The following is a 22,457-nucleotide window of genomic DNA, read 5'->3' as shown; positions in this document are numbered from 1 at the left end:
ATAGTTAATATATCATCTGTCTGAGCCTCTTCATGTATGTTCTTTAGACTTGTTCAATCTCCATATTACTTCCTGCTTCATATCAAGTATTTGTGATGGTGTTCGGTGTTCCTACTTACAGTTTCTATGTTTTCTTCCCCTGTCTCCACAAACTGACAGATTCCCTGCTTCAGGAACCCTCAAGAGGTCATTGTGCACCCATAGATTATGCATGGATAATAATCTTTATGATTTTAATATTATAACTCCAGTGTAATTCTGTCTGATAAATGTGGATAAAGTATATGTTAGTTGCCTTCAAGAAGTGTGTTCTTCTCATAGATCGACCCGGTCCTGGAGGAGGAGAAGGGCTGCAGTCTCTCCCAGCCCAGCATCCAGCTGCACTGCGCTGAGGACTGGGGCAGCAGCCGAGACGAGAACCACAGTCCCTGCCACACTTTGCCTCCTCCCTCGTCCTTGCCCTCCCGTTCTCCGTCCCCGTCTCCGCCGTCGAGACGCGAGGAGGGGCTGCGCTCCTCCTTAACCCTGCACAGTGCCGAGCCGTGCGTAGCGCCCATCCACCACAGCCTCAGCATCTCGAGGGGCAACCCTCCGCTGCTGCTGTCCCACCACGTCTCCATGGGCCTCACCACCATCGCTGTTGATGTCCACTTCTACCCAGCAGCCGCTGCTTCCATGGCGGTGGGAAGCAGCGCTCGCATAAGCTCGGCCTCGAACTCTACTTCAATGACAGCGCCGCTGTTCAGTCCACCGTTAGTCAACAGTCAGGAGAATGACCAGTCGACCGCCAGGTTTCAGTCTTCAAAGTAAGATGTAGTGTCATCAACCATCGCTTGATGTGAGAAAGCAGTTTAACATTTTGGAAAAGTGATGTTTTCTTGATGAGAGATACAGAATTTGATTCCTGCTCCCTGCATGTCGACGTACATCTCAGTCTACTATAATTTGTGTTCAACATTTGAGCAGGGCTGGATTGCCTCAGTCAGTTTTGCTAATCTGGGATAACTGCTTTCTGGCTTTGGTTGCATACTTACAACAGCCTTATCAGTCACCTCTAATAGTTGGAAAGTGATAGTTCATCAAATTCAATTAATTCATTTAACCACGGAGCTAACATTCTCAACAAATATCGACATATCTTTGTTAAGGTGTATTTCATAGCTTTAGCACGGCACTTTCTGTATTACTTCCTGTTCTGGTCACAGTTTTTTGTGTTTCACTTTATTTTTATTTTATTATTGAAATATGAAAGATACATTTGATGTCAGGTGACTTTTATTAATACGTGTTGTAATTTGTGTCGACCTTCAGTTAGTGTAACTGTTTCTAGGTAAGTTTAAGTGAAATGATTTAAATGTGTGTCTTCTTTAGTAAAACAGCCAAGGATACCACGTGCAATTTATGTGACTGCCTATACGCAGCATGTATCAAATGTCACTGCTACTTATAAGGACTGTTACACCTTTACTGAAACCAAAGGACGATCAGTAGTCAGTAATCAGTAGAATTTAACGATAAAAGTGTTCAATGCTAGGCATCTTCACGTGTTTTTTTTTATTTTATTTTTGTTTTGTCTTTTTCACCACATTAAAACACATTTCTGTTAACAGCTGTTGGGATCCATTGACAATAAAAAAGCAGCACTCTATACTTGTGTGTTATGCTTTTTGGCACACTGTGAAAATCTCTTCACTTTGATCAAATCAACGGGACTGATTTGACATCAGGAACTGTCTTCTCACACCTTCCCTGAAAATCCAAATCAGAACAATTTAATTGTATTTATGATGCAGACAAAAGACAATTTAGAAGGAAAACAATATATATCAAAAATATCAAAAAATAAGCCAATCACAAACAATAATCAGCTATACAGTTTCTGTCTCATAAGATTAATTGCTTAATTTGCAAAAATGTCATCACCACATCTGAAAAGATGAAATGAAAACATTTGAAAGCCAGCTGCAGAGGGTTAGCATGCATTCGCCTCAAGTCTAAATGGAGGAAGTTGAGGAAGCAAAGTTTCCGGCTCTTCTCAATAGTTTGTGACAAGAGCCTGTCAAAACACATCAGGAGGGTTGCTGTGGAGAGAGGACGGCTGCTGCTCAACTGTCTCTGCAGAAACAGAATGACACTGTGAAGTCCTTCTATAGATCACTCTAATCTGACTCAGGATGAAAGGTGAGTTCTGAAATAATTCTCATCTATTGACAAGTTCTGATGTTTTCACCTGAAGTTACAGTGAGATTGTGATTACTTTCGGGTATTTTTTTGTCAATAGTGTTTGACTTCTTCTTCCTTTGGGTCATCCTCTCGCTGCTGGAGAGCTTATCGTGTGCAAATAATTCAAAAGTCGGTAAGTTGACTCCGACTGGTTTTATGATCATTTTATAAGTTTGGACATTTACTAAACAAACATTACAAATGGAAGTCACAGAAAATCATTAATTGATCCCAGTTACATGGAAAATTAAAGAGTTATTTTACTCCTTACCACAAAATAGTCACTGATAATTTGAGAAAGCAACTCCTGTGTTACGAATGACAAAGCTGCCAAGACGTCAAATGGAAGTCAAATGGATCAAATCTACAGTCGATACATTTTTCATGCTGCTGTCCTGACTAATTATGTTCAGGATTATTGACACACTCCTTCACTTGTAAACGTGACAACTGCAAACACTGAACACAGACAAACTGTGTAGTATGTGTGCAATGACTAACTGATGGAATATTTGTACTGTTTATCGAGGCAGGGTGGGGCTCACTATCAGGGTCATCCAAACTACTGGATGATGGATTCAGGCAGTAGGATTAAATACAGATAACTGTACAGACATGCGCAGACTGATGCATGAGATTGGCACTACGCAGGTCACTGGTTGGATCAAATATCTGGACATTTTAATTATGATCGTCTCTCCCATATATTGTGTGGTGAACTGTGGTTGGGCATCAGGATACCATTGTGTTGGGAACGTCTTCATAAGCAGTTTCACTCTCAATAATGATTAATAATTATCAGTAATAATTATTTATATAGTTACTAATTAATAATCCAAAAAAAAGCATTTCATTCATCAGGCACCACCTGTTTAACAGGAAATTGTTAGAAATGTGTTTATATCAGTCTCATAAAATGTCCTAAACTACTAATTTGGAATTTTAATGAATTGTTCAACTAAATACAATTAACAAAATTAATAGTAAAGTCTGAAGAAATGTGGATGAAATTTGCTGTGTAGAAGAGAAAGAGATTGTGTGTGTCGTTCTTGGCTCCCAGGCAAAACGTGGGCTGGTTCTTCACCGGTGATGAGGCCAGACACTGGGTGCTGGCCTGTGCTGTCTGGTTTATCCAGAACTGTCCAAATGAACCAGAGAACCGATAGCGGCAAGCAACGCTAAATTTAACAGTGGTAGGAGGTAACCTCAACAATCCAAATCTCCTGTTTTGGGGTGCACGCTCTCGTGGGCGATACCAGTTTGAGAAAGAAAGAGCCCAAACAATGTTCAAATTTCAACTGAGGTGCAACACCAATATACATTTTAACAAGGAAACGTTTAATTTCCAGGTGATGTCTCCTTTAAGAAGTATCAATTTATGCATTTGAGAAACCATGAGAAACCTAAATCTATTTGTTTTTCCAGCTGAGTGAGAATCCTTATCTATCTCATTTTGCAAGGCTCACAAAGAGGAAAACACTGCAGTGTTGCATTATCTCAGTGTTTTTATGTGCGTGTGTGAAGAGTGCACAGGAAGTTTTATTACAGCTTCTTGTTGAAGATATGGGGAGGAGACTGGGCTGGCTGCTGCAGACACTCTGACCTCAAATATAAGTGTCTTTCTGTAAAGAGACAATATTGTGAGTTAAAGGGGACACATCCACTCGAACCTCCATTTTTTTGGAACCGGAGCCTAACGGGCACATTCACATCTGCAAGGTGCAAAACTTGAAACCGGACACTCACACAGTGCAACTGTGTTTCTTTATAATCACTCTCTTCACCTTATTATTCATCTGGTTGTTTTTTTTGCAGATGTTTCAGTGCTACCTCATTAAAGTAATTTCATATATTCCATTCTTGCAGTTCACATTGTATTTGTTTTAGATTTGCAAGTGGAGTTTTTGTAGCTTCCCTTGCTTTTCAGGGTAGTTTTGTGTTTTGAATCACAATGGAATATTTTGCGGTCACTCCATAGTTCTTTAACCCAATGCTTTAGGTATCCTTTTCTGAACTTCAGTTTATTTACTTGCCATTTGGCTTCCATCTAAGTGGTTTAGACAACCTAACAGCCATCAACACACTTACAGGAACAAAGATTGAGTAATTATTCTAGCAACATGACAGAGCACTGTCAGAGTACTCCAATTCTTTACGCAAATTAGCAAAACATTAAAAAAATGATTTGACTGTCGGGGATTGCAGGTAGACCCAAACGCAGACACACAGAGTTCATTGATGGAAATGACCAGGGAACACAAAAAAAATAGGAAAGACAGGTAACAAGAGGAGCGACGTGTTGACAAGACAAGAGAGAGAGAGGGTTTAAATACATTGGGAAGGGGTGGACACAGGTGGAACACATCGGGTGAACACAGGCGGAGAAGATCATTGGTTAATTGGACACATGAGGCCAGACACACAGGGGTAGACTCACATTGACTCTTTTACTTAAGTGAAGGGGAAATTTCAAGTTCAGACATGTACTTGAGTACAACAGAAAATAGTGACATGACACGTGCAAAATATTTAGATGAGGGGAATTATTACATTTTCACATTGTGAAACATTGCATCTTTAACATTTTAAGAAGAAATCATTGTAAATTACGAACACACACACACACACACACACACACACACACACACACACACACACACACACACACACACACACACACACACACACACAGGTGAAGCCTGTGCATGTGAAGCGATTTCACAAAGCACATGTCTTTAGGCTGCAGGAGAAAAGTCATGCATGTTCAGGGACAATGTGCCAAACGCTACACACCAACATGAGACCTCATATAAATTATGATTATATTTCTGTTTTTCAGTGAATCCATGTTGTTACTACCCTTGTCAGAACTCAGGAGTGTGTGTACGGTTCGGGAACACCTCCTTCAAATGTGACTGCACACATACTGGCTTCTATGGCGACAACTGCACTACCCGTAAGCATGGGCACATTTCTGACTTTATGGCCTATTAACCTAAATACCACACTCCTCCAGTTGAACCTGCTGGTCTTCATGTTTTATTTTTGTCAACCAGTGCCCGTGCTTCTGCATTTTTGCATCAACATTGATTGTTTCAGTTTACTTTTTTTAATAACATAGCCATTGATTAAATTAATACACATTTTGGTATACAATTATGGGTTTAATTTGAAAAGTATATGAAGAGTCATTCACATTGTAATAAAGTTGTCAAGTGTGTTGTTAGTGCACAAAACATTGTACTAAATATTGAAATCCACAGATAAAAGTCTCAGTAAATCAAGAAAACAAATTCACTGAATTTTGAAATTGTATAATACTTATATGTGTTACCTTAAGATGTTATAAATGTGTTTATTTTGGCCTGTTCTGACCAGCGGGGTTCGGGACGAGAGTTTATCTCTCCATGAAGCCAAGCTCGACAACAGTCCAGTACATTCTCAGTCATTTCTACTGGTTCTGGGACATGGTCAACAACTCTTTCCTGAGAGACGTATTGATGAGATTAGTGCTGACAGGTAGGTGAAATCATTCAAACCATGAGGATTCCCCAATCAGCACATTCACAGTGCAAAATAAACAGTATTGACAGTGTTTACTTCAGGTTTGTCATTGATTAGCTGATACACATGAAGGTACATGTGAATGTACTTCAATATGTTGAACAGCTGAACTTGTCCAGGAATTGATAAGAAAAGGCCATGCAAGTCTGGCTTTTTTCAATTCAGGTCAATGCAATAAATTGGGAATCAGTTAGATTAAATCAGTTTGGTTCAGTCCGATTTAGTTATATTTATATCACGTCAATTACGTGTGAGACAATAGATTTCAAAGTCCCAGGTCTAGAGTTATGGATACTAGAGGAGAGAGTGAGACAAAAACTTATTGACACTCTTATTGACAAAAGTGAGATATAAGGAGTGAAGAGAAGAGGGAATTGAATTTGATCTTCCAGAAGTCTAAACCTATAGCAGACTGAGCAAATGCTCCTGGGTGACTGAGGTAGTTTGAAATATAAATGTTAACAAATAGGAAAATTTAAATCTGATTTTGAAAGTGGAGAATATTTTAGCCTCCCTAACTGAGAGATGTTCAACACACCCTAACTCAAACACAGAAGGAATCAGGGACAGCCGTGTACATAGACTAATATCACATTGGCACCGTCATAGCATAACAGTCCTTGTACTATGGAAATAAAACTTTTGAAATCATCATGAAATTTGTTAACGTTCATCATCTTCCTAAAGTCAGGAGCACCCTTATTCCAAGCCCTCCAACCTACAATACTAAATATGGATACCTCAATTGGGAGTCGTACTACAACACCTCCTACTACACCCGGATCCTCCCTCCTGTACCTGAAGACTGCCCTTTACCCATGGGCACTAAAGGTGAGACCCACGCCAACGAGTATCCATGAGTCTGGATTCGAGGAAAGCGTCACACATGTTTTTCTCTCTCTCTGCAGGTAAAGCTGTTCTCCCTGAACCAAAAGTGTTGGTCAAGAGGTTTTTCAAAAGAGATAAGTTCAGACCGGACCCCCAGGGAACCAACTTGATGTTTGCCTTTATGGCTCAACACTTCACTCACCAGTTTTTCAAGACAGACCAACAAGTGGAAGGAGGTTTCACTAAAGCTTTAGGACATGGGGTGAGAGACACAATACTTAGTGGACACAGTGAAAAAAATAAAGCTTAACTTGAGACCAATGAGCAGTGACTAACACATTTCTTGGAAACATTTATCCCAAGTCTTATATAATATTGCCAACTTGAACAAACCAGGCTTTGTTTATGCAAATTGTAGGTAGTATCATTGGTGGTGCTTCTTTTCCCAGCAATTTAAGTACGGCCCAGCCTGACTCGGCAGTACAGACGACAGTAATGAAACTTTTTTTCTCAATTGCTCAGGTAGATGCAAGTAACATCTATGGTGACAATCTTGTGAGACAGCATCAACTCCGTCTTCATGTCGATGGAAAACTGAAATATCAGGTAATTAAATCATTTTTTCCCAATACTTTTAAAAACACTTGGGGTATGATTTACTTTTTTTTTTTTATTACACACACAAACACAGATCTACCAACTGGTGGAATTGGGGATTATATTGGACAGATACAGAAAACATTCGCATGTGACATGTGAACTTTATTTTGAAAATGTTTATTGTACTGTACCCCTTTAAAGGTCTTGTATTCTTTCTGAATTTGATCTGGTGCTTTTCATTTTCCGAGAGGTTGACTTTGTAAGAGAGCATGGTGTTTTTTCCTCAAACACCATAATCTTCAAAGTGTGCTTTATTTTAAATTCGATAACTTCCTCCACCAGCACATGGTGTCGTGTCATGTTGAGTTTGTGGAGGATCAGTGCTCCATTCATTCACTCTATGGCAAACATTTAGCTCTGCTGACTGGCCCCCAGTGTGTCACTGGCAAATTTTGAATGAAATTAAATTCACTGTTATTATTGGTTTTATTATCCCTAAAATAGTTATATTGTTTGATATTTTTGATCATTGTTACATTTTTAATGTTATCTAGCACCTTGGCTAGCAGAACTGGCATTTGTTTCCTTGCAAAAATTGGTGTTCATGGTGGAAACGAAGCTAATTAATGAAGAAGTATTGTTTTTATATACTTATTTACTGAATTCAAAATTGAGAAAAATCTAATTAGGATTTCTAGTTAAAGACTGAGATTCTGACAAAAAGGGACACAGAGCAACAGTACCTCATAAAAATCCAGCACGGATGTCCTGCAGATGAAGATGAAATTGATCTTCATTCTTGTTCTTCTTCCACAGCTGATAAATGGTGAAATATTTCCACCTACAACAGACAAGGTCCCCGTGTACATGCAGTACCCCAAAAGTCTTCCCCCTGAGCAGCGCCTGGCCATCGGCCACGAGTCATTTGGCCTCCTGCCGGGTCTCACCATGTACGCCACGATCTGGCTGAGGGAGCACAACAGGGTCTGTGACATCCTGAAGGCTGAGCATCCCACTTGGGATGATGAGCAGCTTTTCCAGACCACTCGGCTCATTGTCATCGGTGAGTACATGTTTGGGAGTGGAAAATGTTGGAAATTGTGACATCTCATGTGAAGTAAATTGCAGGAACAACATGAAAAAAAATCAGTCAGGAGTTGAGAAACTAAATACATTACATGCTATAATAATGAGCATGCTATGGTGCATATTGCAAAAACGTAAATGTTTTTCTTTAAATTATTGCGACGCTCTAATGAGACAATGTGACTGCAAGGTACATTGTAAATTACATCAGGAACAATAACACAACAAACTAATAATGACTGTTATTAGTTCCTATTCAAGCTTTGGCTTGAGAGCATTTTCTGCTTTTTCACAGTGAATAAGTCCAGCAAAATGTTAAATTTGTATTTAAATGTATTAGCAGATGAGGATACTTCTCCTGTCTCTGATACTTTGTGATAATAAATATGATATACATGCTGGCTTCTGTTTAATTATCGAAATATGTGTAACACTTGTATAAAATACTCAATAACCAGAGACATTCACAAATTTTTCTATATTCATTCACACAAACCTCACATACAGTATTAGAGAAAAACAACGAAAATGTCAACAATTGACACCATTTCAGGTAAACTAAAGCACACAGTCACTTAGGTTTTTCTCAGCTACATGAACTTCAGCTTTCTTGTGATATTTGCACCATAACTTCTTTGCATTTGTACAATATGTTAAACAATCACTGACTTCTGAACATGAGACAAATAATGTTTCATTAATGACGTCAACCAATTTTACCAACAGGTGAGATTATGAAGATCATCATTGAGGAGTATGTGCAACAACTGAGTGGCTACAGACTGAAACTTAAGTTCGATCCTACGCTGCTGTTCGAGGAGCAGTTCCAGTACGGTAATCGCATCGCCCTGGAGTTCAACCATCTCTACCACTGGCACTCGCTCATGCCCGACAGCTTCCTCATCGACGACACAGAATTCACCTACTCACAGTTTTTGTTCAATACCTCCATCCTCACGCATTACGGTGTGGAGAAACTGGTGGAAGCTTTCTCTCGACAACCTGCAGGACAGGTAATGCTATACAGACGTCCACTATGACAGCTCATCTAAATGGATGATCATGCCACAGATAACAGATGAGACGTAGTATAATTAGGTAAGACTTGACATGGTGTATCATGCATAAATCTGTAATTGAAGACAAGATGCTCAGTTTAGTGCTGTAGGTAAAGATTCAGCATTTCCCTGCTTGAGTGCTGCCTATAGTTTAAGGGAAGTCCAACTTGTTTTCGTGATGTCAGTCGTATGCAACATGACCCATTCTGTTAACCGCCAAAGAGCAGGTTAAATGACGCCAATGAAGACTTCCACTCTCAATACTTCCTAAATGAGTGCCAATATTCTCAGATACAATCTTTCAGCATCATGAACGGCGTGCATAGTCTTATTAATGTTTGCAAGGAGTCCAGATCCAGATCACTAAATTATATTGTTATATTGGTGCAAAAAAAGTAATTACAATCAAATTTGTTCCTACAAGCTTCTCGGTGTGCTTCACACTGTTTTCATGTTTTGCAGATTGGAGGAGGTCGTAACTCCCATGAATCGCTGCTTATCGTATCAGAGAAGGTCATTGAAGAGTCCAGAATGACTCGCATCCAGCCTTTCAATGAATACAGAAAGAAGTTTAATTTGAAGCCTTATGCATCCTTCTCCGAATTCACCGGTGAGCTGCGATCTCATGATGCTTGTTCTTTTCTTAGGTTATGTTGTACACCTACATAAGGTGCAGAGGATATAAGAATATCAGCAATCTTTTTTTTTTTTTTTTTTTTTAGATATTATGAATTATAAAATGCTTAATGGCTGATTTAATGAAATCTCTCTGAATCCAGGGCTAAGCTCACAAATGTAAGGTTTTTATTTTTTAGAAATCATGCGGTATATGACCACATTAGTGTACACACTGGATTAGAAAACATAGTTTAATTGTAACCCTTTGATCATTTATCTGTTTTTACTTTTTTCCAAACAGATGATGTGGAAATGGCTCGAGGTTTAGAGGAGCTCTATGGCAACATCGATGCTCTGGAGTTTTACCCCGGCATTCTGTTGGAGAAAACTCAACCCGGCAGTATATTCGGACCGAGCATGATAGAGATGGGTGCCCCCTTCTCCCTGAAGGGCTTACTAGGGAACCCCATTTGCGCCCCTGATTACTGGAAGCCCAGCACCTTTGGAGGAGAGACGGGCTTTAACATTATCAAAACGTCCACTCTGAAGAAGTTGGTGTGTCTCAACACGAAGTGGTGTCCCTTTGTCGACTTCCACGTCCCTCCTAATGAAGAGCCTGGACAACAGAGTACCCCACCCCCTGAACTCTAACCACCTGTTTGACATTAATGTGTGTCATCAGAATAATTGTACTATGACTCAGGACAAAAAATAAAATCAGCTTTAATCATAACAATTGGAATTCAGTGCATATAAATCCTGCCTGCAGTTATTGAGGTCCTGCACATGAGAGCAGTTCCACCCCAAGCTAAATTGGTTGAATAAAGTGTTGACTATTGGCATTTCAAAAGGCAGCTCCTCTAAAGCTAGAAGCTCGATGCAATGTTTGTCACATTTCGTGAAGACTTTATGACTTGGTGCATTGCTATATTGGTGCAAAACAAAAATGTATTAAAATGCATTTAAATGCACAGGTTTCACGTGTGTGTGTGTGTGTGTGTGTGTGTGTGTGTGTGTGTGTGTGTGTGTGTGTGTGTGTGTGTGTGTGTGTGTGTGTGTGTGTGTGTGTGTGTGTGTGTGTGTGTGTGTGTGTGTGTGTGTGTGTGTGTGTGTGTGTGTGTGTGTGTGTGTTTTTTTTATGTGGCCAGTCTCATAATAATGCATAAGGCCTTTTCCAAAACAGCCGTCGTCCTCAAAGCGAGGCGTTTGTGGTTAACCTTGAGAAGAAGCACACTTTGCAAAGTCCCATTAGCTGAAACTCCTCATGGCATCTAAAATATGTCCTGCATATGCTGCAGGGCAAATAATATGTAACTGCCTCCCCCTGCTGATGATACACAGCGACTCTGTCCCGAGCTCCAGCTGTAACTGTCACTACTGCTTGGTGTGTTCGCTCTCAAAATGGTGGCTTTCATGTTCTTTATAATCACATACTGTCATGTCATAGTGCAAAAGACAGTAAACAAACAACTGAATAAAATAACATTCACATTCTGCAATATGTGTTTTAATGTGTCACTGTGGTTTATTTTAAAGCAAAACAGTCTCAACATAATTATGCATCGTGTCAATGGCACATTCATTCAAGGTTTGATGACATGTTGCTCTTCTCATCAGTGTTGTGAATGATGTATACGTAATATTAAATGGTGTGACATTAATAATACTTATTTTGGTATTCTGACGTTTGTGACCTTTACTAAAAGTTTTGTAGAATATATTTTTTTCTGTTATACAGGAGGCTGCAGCTTACATTGCTTCTAGATCAGCCAATCTGAAGGCACTTGATAATTCTCACATATGGGAGTATTTGACTTGTACACATTTCCATTCCGTTCTATGGGGGCTCTTCCTTCCTGACGTCAGATATACAGTACTATATATAGAACTTCATCATAACAACACCACAGTGAGGATACTTTTTACTAACACCATTCTCCTCAATACAAACAGGATTGTTTTTAGAATTTGTCTTCTATGTTGACGTGCTCTTAAAAAAAATATACAACTGAGAGAGAAATTTAGATTAATATAATCTGTGAAGTCAATGATCAAAAAATTAAGTAAATATCTGTGTGTTTATATATATTAGCCGGTGTGATGAGGCTGAAGACGAGCTTCACATTTTGGAAATAAGATGTTTTGTTGACGAGAGGTACTGGATTCATTCCCCGCTTCCTGATTGTCCATGTACATCTCTGGTGTCAATATTTGAACAGGGCTTGACTGCCTCAGTTAGTTTTGCTAAGCTGGAATCAATGCCTTCTGGCTTCTGTTGTATATTTAAACCAGTCTTATCAGTCACCTTCTCTAACACTTGGTAAGTGATATTCATTAAATAAATCTAATTTATTTAACCACGGGGCTAACGTTCTCTACCAAGACAAGCCAAGACAAGACAATCATAATATTTGCTGTCTTTTTAATCATTTCAAGTCAAAAATAGTCAAGTACAGCCTATACTTGCTTCAATAAAATTGACATGGATAAAATAAGTGCAATATTCCAAAAGTATCCCATTTATTGATCCCATTAATGACACCATAGTTTTCACCATTAGAGTGGAATCCTTTTTGGACCCACTCATTTGACCATATTTCTGTAGTCACGCATTAAGGTGTAATTAACAGGTAATCACAGCTCAGTGGATGGAGTACTCTGTTCTCCAGGCTCTTCATTAGGAGGGACGTGGAATTCGACAAAGGGACACCACTTCGTGTTGAGACACACCAACTTCTTCAGAGTGGATGTTTTGATAATGTTAAATCCCGTCTCTCCTCCAAAAGTGCTGGGCTTCCAGTAATCAGGGGCGCAAATGGGGTTTCCGAGCAAGCCCTTCAGGGAGAAGGGGGCACCCATCTCTATCATGCTCGGTCCGAATATACTGCCGGGTTGAGTTTTCTCCAACAGAAGGCCGGGGTAAAACTCCAGAGCGTCTATGTCGCCATAGAGCTCCTCTAAACCTCGAGCCATTTCCACATCATCTGTTTGGAAAAAAGTAAAAACAATAAGTAATAAGATCATTTCACTTTGATTGTCCTTTGAACGGTGTCATGAGTTAAATGACTGTGAAATACAAGACAAAAGTACACATGCGAGATGAGCCATGTTGATTCAGGGAGATCTCAGAAAATCAGCCATCAAGCATTTTATAATTAATCATTTGCCACACAGAATTTCCCAAAAAATTAAATCATTGCAGATATTTTAATATCCTCTGTACCTTACATATGTGTACAGTATAACCTAACAAAAGAACAAGCATCATGTGATCGCAGCTCACCGGTGAATTCAGAGAAGGATGCATAAGGCTTCAAATTAAACTTCTTTCTGTATTCATTGAAAGGCTGGATGCGAGTCATTCTGGACTCTTCAATGACCTTCTCTGATATGATAAGCAGCGATTCATGAAAGTTGCGACCTCCTCCAATCTGCAAAACATGAAATCAGTGTGAAGCACACCTAGAATACCAGCACCATGACTCAACAGCTGTTTGTGGGAGATGTACTAAAATGTTTCATGCCAATCACTTGAAATAAGAGCTTAAAATAATTTGTATCACTCTCTAGCATTCACCTCATCATTCATTCCATTTTTATTCTATTATTGTGATGCAGCGCATCCAAGCTAACCCAGCAAATAACATTTGTTACACCATGGGCATTTTTACAGTTATTATATTGAGTGTCAAGTCTGACACAATTGTACTGCTTCTCATCTGTTATCTGTGGCATGATTGTACCCATTTAGAAGAGCAGATCCAAACTCCTAATAGTGGACGTCTGTATAGCATTACCTGTCCTGCAGGTTGTCGAGAGAAAGCTTCCACCAGTTTCTCCACACCGTAATGCGTGAGGATGGAGGTATTGAACAAAAACTGTGAGTAGGTGAATTCTGTGCCGTCGATGAGGAAGCTGTCGGGCATGAGCGAGTGCCAGTGGTAGAGATGGTTGAACTCCAGGGCGATGCGATTACCATACTGGAACTGCTCCTCGAACAGCAGCGTAGGATCGAACTTAAGTTTCAGTCTGTAGCCACTCAGTTGCTGCACATACTCCTCAATGATGATCTTCATCATCTCACCTGTTGGTAAAATTGGTTGACGTCATTAATGAAACATCAGTTAACATCTAGTGCCATTTAATGTGACGTGTTCGGTGGAGTTCGGGGTGGAAATCTGTCAGATGGCTCTGATTAATGACTGCATAAAAAAACAGTATTGTGTGCTGCTCGGCACGGTACTGACAAATAGAAACGTTTTTTGAAGAAGCTATTGGATGGAATTTGTCAGGACTTGCGCTAGCTCTGGTTAAGTTGTTCTACGATACCTGGATCATCTTTTTCACTTCGAGCTTGACGAGCTGCTCCCCCAGCACAGCACCAAGGACAGCCACATTCATCTCTGTGCTTATTTCTCCAGAAAACCTTCTCCAAAAGTTATTTGAACGGAATTATGAGATCGGTAACAGAGAACTATTGTCACAGAAAGTTGTGTTGGAGGAACGGAGACATTGTCTCGGGTGGGAACTGATTATCCCGTCATCATCTGAGCGGATCAAAAGAGCTCTGAATATCTTCGATCGGCCTGAAAATCGAATGCCGGACAAGCTTGAAGAAGATATTGAAACCCCACTTTCTGGTCCAAACAGCTGCTGTGGGTCGAGTTCGTCCACAATTCTCTATCATGCTCCTCCACCGGACTACCCCCTTTCAGAGCATCGTAGGATACCACCCATCCTTGTTTTGCATCCTTGGAGTCTGAGGTTAGAGTTCTGCCTGCCCTGGTCAGGACTCACTCAAGCCTGTGTGAAGTTTATGTTTCTTACCTGTCTTGTTTTGTTTTTTTTCAGTTTGAGCACTTTTCATTTTATTTTGAAACTCACATGTCTCATTTCGGGTTCCTGTCTGCCTTCCTTCCATGTGATTACCCAACTCCTCCCTAGTCCCCTTTTTTTTAATCATAACATATAATGTATTTAGTCTCTCAAAACCTTACAGATGTTGTTCTTGCAATTTACCTCAAGACATCACGATTTCCAACATTTTCCATTATCAAACCCGCTCACCGATGACAATGAGCCGAGTGGTCTGGAAGAGCTGCTCATCATCCCAGGTGGGATGCTCAGCCTTCAGGATGTCACAGACCCTGTTGTGCTCCCTGATCCAGATCGTGGCGTACATGGTGAGACCGGGCAGGCGACCAAATGACTCGTCACCAATGGCCAGGCGCTGCTCAGGGGGCACACTTTTGGGATACTGCATGTACACAGGGACCTTGTCTGCTGTAGGTGGGAATATTTCACCATTTATCAGCTGTAGAAGAAGAAGATATTGATAAATATCCCAAAATTGACAGTGTGTTCTATTATCCACATCTGTCCAATGCAATCCTCAATTCCATGCTTTGATAGATCTGTTTGTGCCTGTAATTAAAATTTTTTTAAAATGCACCTGTTTCTTTTCATTCACATCTTAAGTAAATCATGCCCTAATTTTTTTTTTTTAATATTGTAAAAATGATTTAATTACCTGATATTTCAGTTTTCCATCAACATGGAGACGGAGTTGATGCTGTCTCACAAGATTGTCTCCGTAGATGTTACTTGCATCTACCTGAGAAATTTAGGAAAAACCACAAAGTTTCAAAGGTTTCCAAGAAATGTGTTGTCAGTCACTGCTCATTGTTCTCCAGTTAAGCTTTATTTGTTCACTGTGTGTCCACTAAGTATTGTGTCTCTCACCCCATGTCCTAAAGCTTTAGTGAAACCTCCTTCCACTTGTTGGTCTGTCTTGAAAAACTGGTGAGTGAAGTGTTGAGCCATAAAGGCAAACATCAAGTTGGTTCCCTGGGGGTCCGGTCTGAACTTCTCTCTTTTGAAAAACCTCTTGACCAACACTTTTGGTTCAGGGAGAACAGCTTTACCTGCAGGGAAAGACAGGTGTGACGCTTTTCTCGAACCCAGACTCATGGATACTCGTTGGCGTGGGTCTCACCTTTAGTGCCCATGGGTAAAGGGCAGTCTTCAGGTACAGGAGGGAGGATCCGGGTGTAGTAGGAGGTGTTGTAGTACGATTCCCAGTTGAGGTATCCATATTTGGTATTGTAGGTCGGAGGGCTTGGAATAAGGGAAGTCCTAACTTTGGGAAGAAGGTGAAAGTCAACAAATTTCATGATGATCTTAAAAGGTTTCTTTTTAAAGTGCAGGGATTCTTAGTTACGAAGGGATATGAATCTGTACAAGGCTGCCCCTGATTCCTTCAGTGATAGAGGTTAGGGTGTGTTGAACATGTCTTTGAATTTTCTTATTTGATAATGTTGTGGTGTGCACTGCACTGACTTGGGAGGTTACGTAAGAGGAAGTGCAGCACACCTGTGGAATGTTTGGCATGACAGTCTGTGTGTGGACAAATAAGGACTCTCAACTCGACTCACCCATCTGCCTCTACTTTCACAACTCCCATAATGTTTATATCTTGAACCATCTTTGTCACCCAGGAGTATTTTCTTATTTGTTCTGCTATTGGTTTAGACTTCTGGACGATCTATTTCAATACCCTCCTTGAAGTAAACACTGTCAACATGTTGAACTGTTTATTTTACACTGTGAATGTGCTGATCCTCGTGGTTTCAATGATTTGACCTACCTGTCAGCACCAATCTCATGAATACGTCTCTCAGGAAAGAGTTGTTGACCATGTCCCAGAACCAGTAGAAATGGGTGAGGAAGAACTGGACTGTCGTAGGGCTTGGCTTCACCATGAGACGAAATCTGGTCCCGATCTCCACTGCTCCAAAAAAAGGTAAACTCAAGACTTTTGTAACATCTTAAGGAAACGTATATTTTCAGTGGGATTGTAATGTTGACTAATTGAGATTTCTATGTGGGAAATTCAATATTTAGTGCAATGTTTTGTGCACAAACAGAAAACTTGACAACTTTAATACAATGTGAATGATTCTTCATATACTTTAGAAATTGAAGCGACTGTCTTCTAATAATGAATCTGTTGAGTCTCGTCTGTAACATGTGGCAGCTATAGGTGTAATCTAAACAGAATTCTTTTTTTTTTTTAATTAGAAACTGAATTAATGTTGTTGTAAAAATGCAGAAGCCATAATATGCCGTAAAGTCAGAAATGTGGCCATACTTACAGATAGTGCAGTTGTCTCCATAGAAGCCAGTACGTGTGCAGTCACATTTGAAGGAAGTGTTACCAAACCGCACACACACTCCTGAGTTCTGACAAGGGTAGTAACAACATGGATTCACTGAAAAACAGAATGATAATTATAATTCATTTGAGGTCTCATGTTGGGGTGTGGCATTCGCATATTGTCCCTGAACATGCATGAGTTTTCTTCATCCAGAATACAGTCTCTGTACAGACAGTGAAGTGACTTTTTCAGTTTGGTGTATCTGCAGCAGCCTCTCCAACAAGAAAATCAAATAGATTTAGGTTTCTCATGTGACAAGCTATATGTACTATTCATGGTTCTTAAAATAACCTTTTGATTAGAGTGTATTTCTTTTTGATACACACTCTACCCTTCATTCAAAGAAATATATAATACATGCTAATTCTCTATGTAGTTTATTTCAACTCAATCCAATGTGTCATCACACATCTATTCACAGAGACATTTCAAATAATTTACTCTCTCTGTGACAAGATCTAATACCTTATACCCAATCCTCATATTTTGACTTTATTCTGGAAATTCAAATCAGGTGATGTGGGAGTGTCAGTGCTGAACACACAGCTGACATTTACCCCTCAAAGTACAATACTGCATCATGAACAACATGAAGACAGTCCGAGGGAGAACATTCAAAGTTCTACATCAATTGTTTCCTCAAGAACACAACTCTTTCATTGTTTTATGATCACTGTGATCAATGAAGAATTGTTTGTGACTTAAAAAAAAATCATTTGCAAAATGTCTAAACTAATAAGATTATCATAAAACCAGTTAAAGTCATCAACATGTGCTCTATTGTTATGAGAAAACCACTCACCAACTTTTGAATCACGTGCACATGATGAGCTTTTTAGCAGCAACAGGATCCCCCAAATGAATAACGCTAATAACAAAAGACAAAACTCATCACAATATCACTGTAACTTCAGGTGAAAACATCAGATTCGATAAACACTTTGTTACATTTATTTCAGGACTCACCTTTCATCGTCCCTCAGATTAGGGTCATATATAGAAGGACTTCACAGTGTCACTCTGTTTCTGCAGAGGCAGTTGAGACAACATCAGAGATATTCAGAGGTAACCTATTAAAATCTGATCATTTCAGCCAAGGAAGCTGTTGTCAACTGTTCAATAAGACAGGTAGGAATAAATACGTTTTTACTTCTTTCTTCTCCTTTTCATTCATACAAATGTAGATCAAGTAAGTTGTGTTGTTTCTTTGATTTTGTTTTATTCATGTTAATTTTTCTTTTTTCTGTTTTATTCATGTTAATGTTTCTTTTTTCTTTTTCTTTTTTTTCTATTTCTATCTTTATTTCAAGAGATTGATTGATTGATTCATTCAATATACCCAGTTTTCTTTTATTGGTGAGATTAAAAAATAAATTAAATCATGAGCATTGTTTTTATATTACATTTTGATGGCTGACGACAAAGGAAACAAGTTAAGGCTGAGTGGCCTTTTCAAAGAACATCACCTCCTCCTGCTGGTATATTGACGTAACTACACTTACACGTTGACTTAAGAGAGCTTGCGTTGCAAATTCTATCTACACCAATAAATGGAAAACATCACGGACCTCATCAACATTCCTCATTATTAATTTGAACTTACTCAATTGTACAAACCTGAAATGTTTGTTAACAGAGATGTGAATTAAGAATTTATGTACTTTATTTTGCCACATTTGAGCAGGAAGTAATGTTCCTCATTTCACACCTTGAATTGCTTCTAAAATAGTTTAATAATGAAGAGTTCAACGCAATGGCTGACATAACCTGCGTGTTCTTTTAAATATAGATTTATATCACAGGTTTATTATCTTTTCACGCTTCTGACATCTCCAAGTAACATTTTGCACTCAGGGTCATGTTTCAGTCTGTGAGCTGTTCACTCCTTGGACAAATACTGATGCTTTCCCCCTCTAAACTTCTCATGTGGTTTCATTTCAATCTTCAAAGAAGTCAATATCTCTCCAGAAATCACAGATTGGAGGGGGGGGGGGGGGGGGGGGGGGGGGGGGGGGGGCTCAAAACAGATTTACATCTGATTTGTGCCTTTTCTTTCTACTCACATTAATCACCTCAGAGCCTCTTGAACCTCTTGAACTGATGGAGTTCAAGAAGGTGTGTGTGTATATATATATATGGATAAAGAGAGAGAGAGAGAGAAAATATCCACATACATTCAAAATTGGAATTTTACAACTAGACTGGAAATTGTTGGTGTCTGTAGATTTAGTTTAGTTTAATTTACTTCAATTATTGTAAAAGTATGTAACAAAACAATTCAATACAATACAGAACAGAAGGTGTTCACCTGTTTTTTACATAATGGGGATTAAACGACCAACTATCAGATTAATGCCAAGGCATGTAACGCTCTGGAAACCTGTACATCGTTTGATTCCTAGTTATTTAAACAGGATTAACTCACAGGTGCTAATCCAGGTAAAGTGAGGAGAACAGAGCTGACAACCATACCTGGTGAAAAAGAAAAAAGAACCAGTTGAAAGTAGTGATGTTAATCCTGAGAACCGTCTTCTCGACACAATGTCAGTGAGGGGAATATCAACAGGCTGTGGTTTGATCCTTGTAAAAAGATCCCATTTATGGAACAGCCTCGGCCTCGTGCCATTAGACAATTGTGGAGCGGTTCTCAGGAATCGGGTGGAGTGGTAATGTATTGCGTCAATGTTTACCTGTTAGGGAAATAGTGACTAGTGAATTTATTACCATGCAAACAGCCCATCATTACATGGTGCATCATGTTCACCCATTCTCATGCCATTGGAAGGTGCGGCCATGCCAGGCGCTGTCGCAATTCCTTTCTCACGTGTCTTGCTCAAGTGGGCAGGTGGAGATGGGAATCGAACCTGCAACCTTCCTTCCAATTTGGAGATGACTCTAGAGCACTTTTAACTTGACCTGAAAATGTCGTGTGTCAAATCTGTGCTTTTGTTGCTACCCAAAATACACAGAGATTCAGCATAAACACAAACTTTATTAATCATCCATTCATTCATCACAGCGGCACCGCTTTAAACAGACGGTCATGGAGATCAGGTATGGTTTGTCTGGACAAGTGGTGTTAAACATATCATAATTCTGATCAAAACTAATTTTCTTGCAAGATTATGAAAGCTTTTTTGAAGACCTTTCATTGGTTTAAAAAAAAAGAAAAGAAATTATACGTCGTGAAAGGCGATGTAATTTTAGTCAGTTTCACATTTATCAACAGTTTTGATTACATAGAAATACCATTTGGGGGGAAAAAAGTCACGAATGTAAAGTGCTTCATTTGTAAAACCACTTGACTTGTGTTATTCACTGTTATACCTGCCTTGTGAATAGAATAGAATAGAATATCAATACTTTAGCAATCCCAGAAGGATATTTTTTATGTGCACATAACTGTGTGAATGAAGTTGTGTTGTGACACATTAGCACAGCTGTCATCAAGTCCAGCTAAAGTTACATCAGCTAATGGGAACAAGATGTTCCAAAATCTGCACGTCAGCCAGTTTTATGGTTTTTTTTTAATGTTATTAGAAGCAGCAACAAAACAGTGGAGACAAACGTCCAGGAATATTTTAGGACAATTTTCACATCTTAATCACTGTGTGCTAAAGTAGTCGATAATTGTAAAATAGTAGATTATTGTTTACAACCATAACAGAGTGTTGCAGAGTTTGTATCCTCAATGAATGAATATGAAGGCTATCTCGTCCACTGCACCTATTTTTGTTAGTTCTGAGGATTTTGTTGACACCACATCAGTCATGAATCATGTAATGGTGTTTTGCATTATTGGCAAACTGATATTCAGATAAAGGTTTGAATACTTTATTACACTATTGGAAATGTATTGTTTTGATGGGTTTTACTGCATTGAAAAGGCCGAAATTGTTACATTACTGGTGGTTGCACCTTGTCCCTCAATAAACAATATTCTTGTTGCATAAGGTTAGGCCTCATTTAAGTCATTATATACATATACAACATTTTATCCAGTTGATAAGAACGGAATATTACAGATTTTCCATTAAAACTATTGTGTGGTCTTTTCTTCACCTGCAGTATCTAAGCCAACCAGCTGATGTCACTATTTAAACTGTATCGAAACATTCGAAACAGAGAATCACCTTCAGGGAAACTTGACCTTAAAAGTCTTCTGTAATTGCACCAGCAGCACAATGTGAAGACTACAAATGAAATGTCTGTAATCAGGCCTCACTTATTTCTTCAGTCGACCTCAGGGACAAAAGAGTGAGACAGATCAGACCAGCTGCTTTTGAACTCTCAGACTAAACCATTGTAATGAGCAGGGGGAGCCCAGTCAGTTTCTGTTGGTTTATAAAAAATAAAAAAAAATTATGCAAAATGTGTTAGTGATCTACTCAAATGAGGTTATAATTATTTAAATATGAATTCACTGTGATTTAAATGGTGCTTTGTCTGAAGCAGGCACTTCTGATTGATTTCATAAATTCACACAGGACATCTGTGTTTGGTAGATTATCTTAAATGTGATCACATTTGTTAGGACTATGGATTTGTAGTATGAGCATCAGAGCTGAGTATGTGCTGTGTGCACCTTTCAGCCAATGCCAAACATATTTTCTGTGCTTTAAACTCCTGTTGGATGATTAACGTACAATGAAAAAAGTCACATTGGCAATATTGTTGGAGGAAACGTGAGTCTCAGCAGAATATCGAGGAAATACACACAGCCACAACATGTGCTTCAGCCTGCAAACCAGCATCCATCACTCACGTGCAAAATATACAGGAAGTTTCATGCATATATTAAAAAGAACGCCATTGCGAAACAAAGTGACCAAACTTGATTTTCAGTTGTGAGGAAGCCTATGGCTCAATTCTCAAGAGCGTGTTACAACATTTGCATTGTTTGTTAGTTCTGGTTTCAATACTACACAAGTCGACGTTGTACAGCTTCTGGTCAAATATAACTTTCATATAATTTGCACTTGATCATCTATGTCTGACACAACATTGCATCTTCTTTGTGATTGCATGATAATAGCTTCTGCTGAAGTGATGAATGTTGCTTGTTTTTGACGCAGCCTGAACGCTCAGGGCGAGTCTGTCTCACGTGAAACTCCAAACACTTTAAATGTGGTCTGCGTGCAGAGCGATTACATTATAGTGAGGGGACTCACTGTGTTTTTCTAAGTTGAACTGTGCCAGCTTCCTGACAGCTGATGGATGACTCCACATCTGGCCCCTCCCACAGATCTCAGACCATTTGGGC

The 22,457-nt window shown here is 39.3% G+C and overlaps 2 protein-coding genes across 3 annotated transcripts; one reads left to right on the top strand and one right to left on the bottom strand.

Moving 5' to 3' along the window:
- Window positions 1-2,174: 2,174 nt before the first annotated feature.
- On the top strand, window positions 2,175-10,628 carry LOC308132768 (prostaglandin G/H synthase 1-like; the record flags this gene model as incomplete). Its single annotated transcript, XM_080499950.1, has 11 exons — window positions 2,175-2,181; window positions 2,282-2,356; window positions 5,063-5,179; window positions 5,602-5,742; window positions 6,475-6,618; window positions 6,696-6,877; window positions 7,138-7,221; window positions 8,032-8,278; window positions 9,028-9,314; window positions 9,822-9,969; window positions 10,279-10,628. 11 exons carry the CDS (start codon window positions 2,175-2,177, stop codon window positions 10,626-10,628), a joined length of 1,782 nt encoding a protein of 593 aa, XP_080356076.1.
- A 1,817-nt stretch (window positions 10,629-12,445) lies between these two features.
- On the bottom strand, window positions 12,446-19,773 carry ptgs1 (prostaglandin-endoperoxide synthase 1). 2 transcript variants are annotated; one of them, XM_080499521.1, is made up of 12 exons: window positions 19,667-19,773; window positions 18,161-18,220; window positions 17,997-18,062; window positions 17,132-17,248; window positions 16,624-16,764; window positions 15,973-16,116; window positions 15,720-15,901; window positions 15,508-15,591; window positions 15,045-15,291; window positions 13,775-14,061; window positions 13,261-13,408; window positions 12,446-12,961 (listed from the first exon to the last, which is right to left on the bottom strand). In XM_080499521.1, exons 2-12 carry the CDS (start codon window positions 18,165-18,167, stop codon window positions 12,612-12,614), a joined length of 1,773 nt encoding a protein of 590 aa, XP_080355647.1. In that variant the 5' UTR covers window positions 18,168-18,220; window positions 19,667-19,773; the 3' UTR covers window positions 12,446-12,611. The 2 variants fall into 2 exon arrangements, with proteins under 2 accessions (XP_080355647.1, XP_080355648.1); XM_080499522.1 differs by lacking the exon at window positions 19,667-19,773 and having other exon boundaries at window positions 18,161-18,368.
- Window positions 19,774-22,457: the final 2,684 nt, after the last annotated feature.

This window comes from Blennius ocellaris (genome assembly GCF_963422515.1).
Source record: "Blennius ocellaris genome assembly, chromosome: 7".
NCBI lineage: Eukaryota > Metazoa > Chordata > Actinopteri > Blenniiformes > Blenniidae > Blennius > Blennius ocellaris.
The sequence above is the reverse complement of the archived record's forward strand: the minus strand, read 5'-3'. Positions and strand labels throughout refer to the sequence as shown.